Here is an 11,177-nt window from a genome sequence, read left to right on the forward strand (position 1 = left end):
AAAAAAAAAAAAAAAAAAAAAAAAAAAAAAAAAAAAAAAATTGTCCTCTCATTTCTAGACAATATAGAAACTTTAAATCATCAAAATATACACTGAGCATAAAATAACACATGGTGATAATCAAGTTTGTTTTACTCCATTTATTTTGTAGAATGACTTGAACAAAAGAGCTTTTTTTGCTTTTAACTTTATTTTATAAAAAAGCTATTAGCAGGACTTTTGGTAAGCAAAGCATCCCGTTAAGCCAATACGATGACTTTAATACCATCTGAAAACATCTTGATAATAGACCCACTTACCTGCTTGAAGAATACATGGGACAATAAACTGCTTGCAGATGGTCTGCAATTTTAAAAAGAATTATTAAAATATAAATCTCCTATTAGAATGTAGGTTTTAGTCATATAACTATTAGAAATTAGGTTTCAGCTATAAAACCCAAAACTAAAAAAATTAAAAAGAAAGCTATGTCAGAAGCCCAGTTTGTAGCTCCAGCCTTGACACAGGAAGAATTCTAGAAGTATCCTTGAACTGCTCCATACTCAACAGTTATTGGGGATATATTATTTAGAAGGAATAATGCCAGGCACTAAGGTGCTAAAAAAAGATAAGTCACACATACCTTCTTTCCAAAAAATACTGATGCTAATATAGTTACCTATAGTAATAATTTATATTAATATAATAAGAGGCAATTTACGTTTTTATATTGTTTAGAAGTTTCTAAAATGTCTTAACACAAGTGTGGTAATTAATGCCCAGAAAGAGTAATCTTTACAGAGTGACTTGGTTGCTAAATAGTGTGGCCAAGACTGGAACCAGCTCTTGTGATTTTGAATCCTTTGTTCTTCCATGTACTCATCACCTCTACTTGTTCCCAAGCTTTGACATTTTCTAGATCAGACTAATTTTTTGATTAAAAGATTGACAAAAGAGAATTTTACAGGAAGAGTGCTATCACAAGGCTTCTATAAAATATAAACTCCGTATGTTTTGTGCTACTTAGAGGTAACCAATACCTCTTCTCAGGATCTTGCTGCAGACAGAGCTGTACCAAGCTGAAGAAGGCAGGAGAGAAGGTTTTTGAGGATGGTGTGTGCAGTCGGTCACTGTTGACAGTGTGAGTTCCACTGGAGACAAGCACACTCTCTCCAATCCCAGAGTCTACACCCGACAGGGAAGTTTTCATTCTGGAGTCTGACTGAGGGAAGATACTGAGATCCACTGGGCTGTACGGAGGACCTTTCAGCTTCTGTAACAACATCTAAGAGAAAAATTTCCTTCAACCCCTTGCAGGCAAAATATTAAAACAACAATAATGACAATAAGCACCTAAGAGTCTTACACAAACATGTTTATCAGAGTTATCTAGAATATAAGAGGATCTATAATACGCAAGCAGTTCATGCATTTTAGAAGCATTTACCTGAGTTCTGTGAATGTCCTGAAAAGGTACCTGTCCACTGGCTAATTCACATGCTGTAATCCCAACACTGTAAATGTCCGACTTCACATTATATCCATGTAAATCCTGTAGAACATAATTAGTTCAAGTTCTTTAGCGCAAATAATTTAACAAAAAGTTACATATACATGTTCTTTTGATAAAGGACAGTGAACAGTAGTGGGGGAAAAACCCATAATTAAGATCTACCTAATAATATGGTTTACAATTTAAATTTTCTTACATAATTTTGACAATAAAAAGTCTTGCAGGAGGCCATTCACCAATCCAAATGTAAGGATGCAATTGTCTTTTAGTTAAGCTCAGAAGACACTCAAGACGCACAGACAACCCAATGCAAGGGCCACACCTGACCTGTCTCAGCAGTTCTGGGCTCAGCCACGGCTGCACTGATGTGCTGAAATGTGGGAACTCAAACACAGCCCTATGCCTCTGTCCATGTTTAACCAGACTATGCAGATGGGACAGGCCAGAGAGGGTCACCAGGCCATCACCAGAAAGGAGGATATGGCTGGCTTTAAAACTCCTAGAACAAAAAGAAACAATCCTAAATACTAGGAATCTGGCCAATGAAGACAGAGTAAGTCTGGTCAGAATTAACCCATGTGTTTGCTTGGAAATTAAATATTCCTTATAAAATAGCAGTGTGTCACATTCATTGCTATAAGTATAAGAGATGGCCAAGGAATTAAGGAATTTTTTTCAGCTTCTTAAGGGAAGATGTAATTGAAAGCTACATGATTGAAATTGGTAATTTTTTTCAATTAAGTAGTAGAATCAAAATACTAGTTTTCACTATTTTAGGATATTGTCATAAAAATACCTAAGAATCTTTAAAAAAATAAAATAATATTTGAAGGTTATAATATAAGATTCAATACAATACTAATCCAATAAAAGCCTCTTGTTGTATAACATTATAAAGATATGTCACACAAACACAAACATTTCCTTAATTGTCAGATAAATTACAAGAGCCTTATTTTTTTCATCCAAAGCACTAATAGTGAACATCCAAATTTAGGACACTAACAGAGCAGAAGAGCCAATAATCTGGTAATAAACCTCAGTTAATAAGAATGTAGTCCATTTGAAATCACAATCACGATACTGCGAAAAACAAGAACCAAGATTTATCATATAAAGGTACACAATCCCAATGATAAATGTAACTGTATTCTTTGCTTTAAATGTACCAATAAACAGTGGAAAAAACAAACAAAAAATAAATAAAAACAAAAATACTAGGAAAAAACAAATAGACAAAAAGACAAATAAGAAAGCTTATTTAGAATACACTATAAGGTACACTGGGATACACAGTGTATCTTAGAAGAGCACTGCTTTTCATAGTCAGCCAATTACTTCTACATCTGCCATTTTGTTTTGTTTTGTTTTGTTTTGTTTTGTACCGGGGGTCAAACTCAGAACCTTGCACTTACTAGGCAGGCACGGTGCCACTGAGCTAAATCCCTGGCTGCATCTGCAGTTTGATAACAAAGAGAATTGATATTTAGTATGATAGTCTTAAGGTACTACAATATATTTAAGAAATTAAAGGAAGATTAACTGCCATCTGTACATTGTGTGTGTACTGGAAAGCACATAAAGAAGCTCATAATACTTTTAAAAACAAAAATCCCAACTAACTAGGACACTTTTCCTCTAACATACATGTCTTTATCCCTCATTAGACCAAGCCTGAACCCCCAGGGTCAGCACCTCCCCCCAGAACAAGGACAGTGACCAGCACAGAGGGCGTGGCCTCAGTATCTTTGGTGAATGAACATTAATGGTTAGCATCTGCTATCTGTTGGCCCCCTCTTCAATTCTTATTAATAAATGTCTTACCCACCTCTCTAATACTCAACTGCTCCTTCCTAAAAGCTCCCTAAAAGAAGCCTTTCTTGGACTATTCACTGCCCAGAAATATAGGAGCTTCTGAAATCACAGCAGGATCATAGTGCCTTAGTAAGCAAGGGCAGGAGGAGGCAAAGGCGCTGCACAGGAGGGAGGTGGAGGCCTTAAAACACTCTGAGGAGCTCAGACTTGGGGAAAAAAAGGCTCACTGAGGAGAATGAAGGCAAGTTGAATAAAGCACAATGCTTTTATGAGCGTGAGCTTGATACTTTGAAAAGTTCACAGCTTTTTACAGCAAAAAGCCTGCAGGCTAGTAAAGAAAGGGGAGCTGATCTTTGAAAAGAATTTCAGGGACAGGAAGCAATTTTATGAAAAACCATAGGAAAATTAAAGACAGAGTTACAGATGGTGCAGGACAAAGTCAGCAGCCTTGACAAATGCCAGAGGCTTCAGAGGGCCCTCACCACAGCAGAGAACACTGCTTAGGTTCTTCAAAAACAGCCTGATGATGCCAAGGAGGGAGGAAGCAGAAAGAAGTGGAAAGTGAGCTAGCAGCTGCCAGGAACATTTACAACAGCAAGCATTAGACCTTGTCCTCAAAGCTAGTATGTCTGGCCATAGCATATGTGTAATGCCCAGCTAAAACAAACACTTCCAGAATCATTCAAGACAAAATTTGAATGTTTAAAAATTTCTTCTAATCTAAAACTGTTGGACTGTAGCCAGGCATGGTGGTGTACACCTGTACCCAGCACTTGGGAGGCTGAGGCAAGAGGATCAGGAGTTCCTGGCCCACCTTAGCTACATAGCAAGTTCATCTCCCATCCCCCCAAAAAAAGCATCTGGACTGTAAATATGTTAAAGAACTGTAATATCTTACTAATTAACCATGATGACTCTTTTTAGGAATACGTTTTTATAGAAAGACTAAAAATTAGGCAAAATACCAATAAATCAAAGAAAAAAAGGAAGCGTTCTTTCATTTTATAAAATGGAAATAAGTAAATACCTATGAATGCAGCCATTTTGGTGAAGATAGTTCAGCCCTTGTACTGCTCCAAAGAGAATATTTCTTATTAGAGTTTCGTTCATTCCTTCAGGAAAGTACGTCCTCAAGAGCTGACTCACTGAACCTGAAAGAAAGCACTTTAGATGGACAAGGAAAGTGACTTTATTTCTACCTATGTTTTAAGTGTTCTTTCCAACCATAAACACATTATTCTTTGGAGTCTAGCCACTTTCTCATGAAAAAGTGATTTTCCTTGAGCCTTAAAAGATGTTTTTCTTTCTGGCTAGGGGTATAGTTCAATGGTAGAACACTTGCCTACCACGCTTGATGCCCCACATTTGATCACTAGCACCACCAAAAAAAAAGAGAGAGACTTTTTTCTGATGCTTTTCTGAGATTAGGAAAGAATAAATTTTCAATATTACTAAATAACATACATATTATGTAAGGATATGAAACCCTTAATCAGTTCATAAAACTGTTCGAAAGATCAAAACACTCTTATGCCAAGTACTGTATGAGCCCCTGGGTCACCAAGGCAGAGCATGGAAATGATCACTGCCCTCCAGAAGCTCACATGAGGAGCCAGCCATGCACAGTGGTGTCCACCAGCTCCGATTTATGAGGGAGCCAGCGTGCAGTGACAGGAAGCAGTGGCAGTGGCGTGCAGGAGGGAAACTGCTGCGACCTGCAGAACAGCAGCTGCCTCCCATGAGGAGAGGGAAGGACATGAGAGAGGAGACAGTGTGTGTAATTCTTACAGAATTCTTAAAGCGTCAGCCTTCACTGATCATCCATTCTCCTTTTGCTTACAGATCACAGTCAACATGAACCAGATACAGAAATATATCGTGAAATACAGAATTTGCCATTACATTTATAAACTGAAAGTCACAAATCCTAAATCTAAGACCACACTCATCTTTATAATGATGGCATTCAGGCTAAGTTATTTTATTTAAAAGCAGTTTTCTTACCATAGGCCATAAACGGAGAAATAACCCAAAGCCAGCTGCCAACAGTGAAAACTGTCCAGTAAGTTGTAATATTGGGGTGCCGGAAAAAGTGGGATAGAATCACTGCTCTCTAGGGTAAACATACAAAAACCATTTAAAACACCTTTTTTCCCTATGATGAAGACAACAGAAATAATGGCAGCTGATACTCAAGGGAGCAGATTAGTACTACATGGTTCTCAGTGTTTTCGTCTCTGAATCTCACAGCCACACCGTGAAATATGGGACGCTGGGATTCGACCTGGGAGAATATAACACTCAAAAGTAAGTTTAAGCGTCAGGTGTGCTGGTCCATGTCTGCAATCCCAGCACTCAAGAGGCTGGGGCAGGAGGATTGCTGTGGGTCAAGGCCAACCTGGGCAACACAGTGAATTCAAGGCCATCCTGAACTGTATAGCAAGAACCTGTCTCAAACAAACAAAAGTTTTGAGTATGTCCAAACATACGTAGTTAATAAGAGAAGTGGAAACAGACCGAGCTTAGTCTTAAATGTAGGGCATATTCCAGTAACTACACTGCTACCGTATGAAAAATCTGAAGCCCCACTGAGAATGCTCGGTTATAGCTTGTGTCTAGATGTCCCCCAAAGCCGCATGTGGTCACAGGCTATTTTGGAAGTGGCTGAATCTAGGGTATATGACTGATTCATGGTGGGGTTAGGCCCAAAGGCACTAAGATTAAGGGCATGAGTGCTACCCACCCTAGGTAGTCTAAGATAAAAGGGACAGGGAGATGCTGTTCAGGTCTCTTGTTGCCTTTGCTGTGTTCCTCGCCGTGACCTGTTGCCCCTCTGCCATGTGCCATTCTGCCTTGGAGCCAGCTGACTATGGGCTGAAGCCTTTACAAACTGAGCTAAATAAACCTTTCCCTTTAACTGCAGGTCTTGGGTACTTTGTCTCAGCAATGAGATAAAAGTAACTAACACATACTCCAATACCACATCACAGAGAGAACCACCGTTAGCCCTGTGGTATGGTTTCTTATATTTTTTTTTCCCTGTCCAATATATATGTGCACAAAGAAATATTTTAAAAATTACGATAACATAAAAATAAAATTCCCTCCCCTTATGTCTAAAATAGTGACAGTTAAAATGGTATTATAATATGCCTGAATTGTAATTGTTAAAATTTACCAATTAGGAAGTTAATTTTGATTAACTAGATGAAAAGGAAGCTGTTTCTGTGTTTTTCAGTTCTGTTTGTGAAGGAACTGACTGGGGTGCTGGGAATCTCTACACTGGCATGTTGAATACAGCATTCACTTAAAGGAGTTAACATTACCCACAAAGTCTGAATGTGTTTATTCCTTTATAAAATTTGTTCTCATATGGCTTCCAAAATTCTTTCCAGTTTGGTAAACTACATATCAGTTAGAAGAAAGAGTATCTTTCTTTAAGAGAACTATTAATTTAGGGGAGAAAAATTCTTACAGATCTAATCTCTTCCAATACACATTACATTAAATAAATCCTTTTCTTCAAAATGTTACCTGTAAAGCTTTCAGGCGCTCTTCTGTAAGGTTTTCCAGATTAGTAATTTTTATAGTTACCAGGGTTCCTGTAGGAATATGCCGTGCAAGATGTACAGAGGTTAGGTTGTCAAAACCTCTTCCTGTCATCAGACATAAAACTCATGTCAGTAACCAAGGACGAAAAAAATTGACACTGGGTACTTCATCAAAATTAAAAACTGCTGCTCTTCAAAAAACATTTAAAAAAATGAAAAGGCAAGTTTTGACTGAAAACATTAATAGTTATGCCTGATAAGACTTCCATCTGGGACACATAAAGAACTTTCACAATTCTATAAGATGACAAGCAATCCAGTTAGAACCAGGCAGGTAGGGGGTGGTAAGGTACACCTGTAGTCCAGCTACTCAGGAGGCTGAGAAGGAGGATTGCTTGAGCCAGGGGTTCAGGGCCAGCCTGGGCAACATAGCAAGACCCCCTCTCACCAAAACAAACAAAAATAGGCAGAGCAGGCAATCCGCAAAATAAGATGCAGGAATGGCCAATATGCAAATGGGAAGATGCTCAAAATAGAGAAATTCAATTTAAAATAATGCTATACCATTACACTTTGATTGTAATGGCTAAAATAATGACATGATGTGACACAAATTGTGATACAGCCAAATGATGGAATGTTGTTCAGCAATGTCCTACCCCATTTCCAGTACCTAGCAACCACTGATGATTATCTTATGATATCAAAAAGGATGTAATCTTTTATGTTTAGCTTCTTTCCCTTAGAATAATGCTTCTTAGATTTACCCACACTATTTGTAACAATTTATTTTTTTAGTTTCCTCAGATGGTCTTGCTATTAGTTCAGGGTGCCCTTGAACTCACTATGTAGGCCAGGCTTGCCCTGAACATGCAGCGATCCTTCTTCCTCAGCCTCCCAAGTGCTGAGATTACAGGTGTGTGGCCAAACGCTTTTTCTACTGTTGAGTAATAATCTCTTATATGGATATACCACAGTTTATGGTTAGCAGATATTTGAATTGCTTTCAATTTTTTGAAATAAAACTGTCTCAGACATTGTTGCACAGGTCTTTAAGAGGACACACATTTTCTCTTTAGGAAATATTTGGGATTGCTGGATCCTGCTGTAAATGTGTTTGTTTCCAAGGCAGCTGCCATCTTGTATTCTGCAGTGTATGAGAGCTGCAGTTCGCTTGGCACGTGCACCAATAGCCGGTGCTGTCAGCTTTTAGGGAAACGGAGGAGTGGAACCCCTGAGCAGGCACTGCTCACTATCCTTCCCTCCTCTCCGGGCACCAAATTCTGCCCATTTTATATTCGCAATGAAGTGAATCTCCAGCTCATCTCCTCCTTTCTAGCTCCACATCCCTGCCTTGAAGTCCTCCTACCTCCCTGGGCACACACAATGAGTTCCTCACTACACCCTGAATGAGAGGGAACATCTTCAAAATGCCTGTGGCTAGGACCCATTCCCCAGAATTTTGTTTTCTTTTGCTTTTTGGGACAAGGTCTCGCTATATAGCCCAGGCTGGCCTCAAACTTGTGGTGATCCTACTGCCTCAGCCTCCTGAGTGCTGGGACTATAGGTGTGCGCCACCATGCACGACTCTCTCCAGAAAGTTTGATCCAGTGGCTCTGTAACAGAATATAATTATGGTGGGTTCCAAACTTCTGCCTAAATCCTTAGGAAGCAGGGAATAGGTGGGGGCCAGTTCCTAGCATGTTTGTGCAGGTCTGTCTCCTGCCATGGACCACTCTTCCCCTTATTCCCACTCAAGGTCACAAAGGAACAACACAATGATATCCTCCATCTCTCGATCCTCACACATTTACTGAGGTAAACTTTTTCAATCATTTAGATAAGCACCATCTGAACTGCCTTTCTAATTGTGGGACTCTGTCAGCAGGTAGTACTTTAGCAAAGCTCAGATCCTCATTGTCCCTTGGTCCCCTGACCCTGGCATGTGCCTCGTGCTTGGCCTAGTGGCTGATGGTATGAGAGAGACACACACAGGCAAGGGCTGTGTGAGCACTGCGTGCCCAATTTCTGTGCCAGGAGGACCTGACAGCCTAGGGCACTGCCAGGGTACTCCTGGTCACCTAGCTTCTCTGGGTTTCTTCCACATCTGCTCCTTGAGCCGATAATTCTGTGAGTCTACAATATTGTTCAAGAATTCCTCTTTTCCCTTTGCACTTAAGTTAGCCAGGATAGTTTTCTGTTGTTTATAACAAAAGGTGTGACTAGACTATCTAGCAAATATTCCTTTTCTTGAGACACCGGACTCTGCCATTATTATTATTATTATTATTTTTTTTTACTCTTAGAAGAAAATCTCCATTATCTCTGCTCCCGTAACCTCCAGCACACACTTCTACCATACTCCCTTCTACTCTCCTGTGTTTGCTCTTCACAAGATGACACAACCTCTCCCCAGCACCCATCAGCCCCTGGCCTGCAGTGTTCAGCAGATATTTCTGAATGTTCAAAGCAAATATATCACATAGAGAGCTATAAACAATAACTCATTCGTCACTTAACTGAGAAAGGTTTCTACTGCAAAAGGAATTTTAGGTAAGATTTCAAATTGAAAAGTAATGTGGTTAAAGACCTGTGACTAAAGATTTAGGTGATGAAAGCTGGATGTGGTGGCCTCTGCTTCCAGTTCCAGCTACTCAGGAGGCTGAGGGAGAAGCAGTTGAGCCCAGGAGTTCAAGATGAGACTGGGTTACATAAGGAGACCCCATCTCAGCAACAACAACAAAAAAGATTTACATGATAAATATACCCATAAATCTAGGAGCTTTCCACAATACGTAAATAAATAAATAAATATTTATTTATTTATTTATGTATGTATGTATGTATTTATGTATTGGTACCAGGGATCAAACTCGGGACCTTGTGTTTGCAAGGCAGGCAGCAGAACCACTGAGCTAAATCCCCGGCTCAATAATAAGTATTTAGATTAGCGTGATCCATCTCTAAATGTACTTAAGTGAAAAGTAAAACTGCTACAGAGTAGTACAAAAAAAATCGGGGCCATTATCTTAAAATAGATATAAAGTTAATTCATCTATTTGACACAGTAATGCCAATTCTACGCTGTGATAACAGAAAAAGACTTGCCTGTAAGATAATCTTTTTTGACATCAATTTCATTTCCAGCAATGAAAGGTTAGTGAAATCCAGGGTTCTTACCTATTTCCACTTGCAGTTCATAGTTAGAAACATCGGTGGAACATATCACCTCACTGCCTCTAGATCGAAGTGACCAGGAAAGGCTGGGCTCATCAACCTGCATTTTACATGAAGACAAAATAAGTCTAAACGTCTTTAGCCATCCAGTTTGCTCTCCCTCCAATGAAAGATACTGATACCATATTTTCAAACACACTTGGGAGGCACTGAGACATGCTGAAGAGACCATCTTCAGATAAAAGACATGTGCCCGGTTCTAAATGATGTTAGAGAATGATCAGCCTGTGATCAGGGAAAGGGCAGGAAAAGCACATGTACAAACAGCAGGGAACGTTTTCCAACATGATTCCCAGAAAAATGCTTAGAAGTTGCTGAGAATGGCTAATAATTCTTCAGGGTCCCAGTGAGTGTCAGGGAAGAGCTGCAGCGGCGGAACAGGTACGCCACACTGTGCTCTCTGCGCCTCTTTCTCCTCCTCAGAGTGAGCGCTGCCAGGGAGGCTCCCCGGTCAGGGCACAGTGCCCACACTGCAGCCTACTAACCCCACTGGGAAACTTCACAACATGGAATGGATAAAACAGGAGGTCAAAGAGAAGAAGAACTCTATTGGGATGGGGATGGCGTGCAGACCTCCCAACTGAAGGGCCACATACCAAGACCAAGACTCACGAGTGCCTGGAGCCGCAGACAGGCTGTACCTAAACAGAGTGGCAGTGAAAAAGCGAGCGTGGAGAAGAAGAAGGAAGAGACCTAACCCACTGGCATCCTGACAGCATGAAGACTTCTTGAGGGACACTCAGCGGCCTTTGTAGGGACCAGCAGGTGGCAGGGATCTTGTTACTTCCTCCAAGCAGGGGAAATGGAAGAAGAGAAACATTACATTACCATGTGCTAAGAATTGTGCTAAGTACTTTTTATATCTTGGTTCCTTAATCAGGAGAAAGAGATGGAGTTTGAAGCACACAGATGGATTCATGGATAGTGGATGGTGGCAGACATGGTCCCCAAACTTCTGTGAGAGCAGGAAAAAACATCATAAGCCCATGACTAAAGATGAGTAAAGGTGAACATACTCCAAGAGAAAGAGGAATGAAAGGTGCTCCCAATTTTTTTTTTTTTTTTTTTTTTTTCCCGGGATT

General features: G+C 39.9%; 1 protein-coding gene across 3 annotated transcripts in view; it reads right to left on the reverse strand.

Annotated features, from left to right (window-relative positions):
• Stradb (STE20 related adaptor beta) overlaps positions 1-11,177 on the reverse strand; it is a 19,596-nt gene that overhangs the window by 1,444 nt on the left and 6,975 nt on the right. For all 3 annotated transcript variants that reach the window (XM_033756286.1, XM_010617526.3, XM_010617528.3), the window contains exons 4-11: positions 10,039-10,135; positions 6,842-6,963; positions 5,312-5,420; positions 4,335-4,458; positions 1,820-1,991; positions 1,427-1,531; positions 1,020-1,264; positions 300-342 (exon numbers count right to left, since the gene is read on the reverse strand). In XM_033756286.1, coding sequence (XP_033612177.1) covers positions 300-342; positions 1,020-1,264; positions 1,427-1,531; positions 1,820-1,991; positions 4,335-4,458; positions 5,312-5,420; positions 6,842-6,963; positions 10,039-10,135 — 1,017 coding nt within the window. The remainder of the gene's footprint in view (positions 1-299; positions 343-1,019; positions 1,265-1,426; positions 1,532-1,819; positions 1,992-4,334; positions 4,459-5,311; positions 5,421-6,841; positions 6,964-10,038; positions 10,136-11,177) is intronic.

Source organism: Fukomys damarensis, unplaced genomic scaffold, assembly GCF_012274545.1.
Source record: "Fukomys damarensis isolate Sample0158 unplaced genomic scaffold, DMR_v1.0_HiC HiC_scaffold_26, whole genome shotgun sequence".
Lineage (NCBI taxonomy): Eukaryota > Metazoa > Chordata > Mammalia > Rodentia > Bathyergidae > Fukomys > Fukomys damarensis.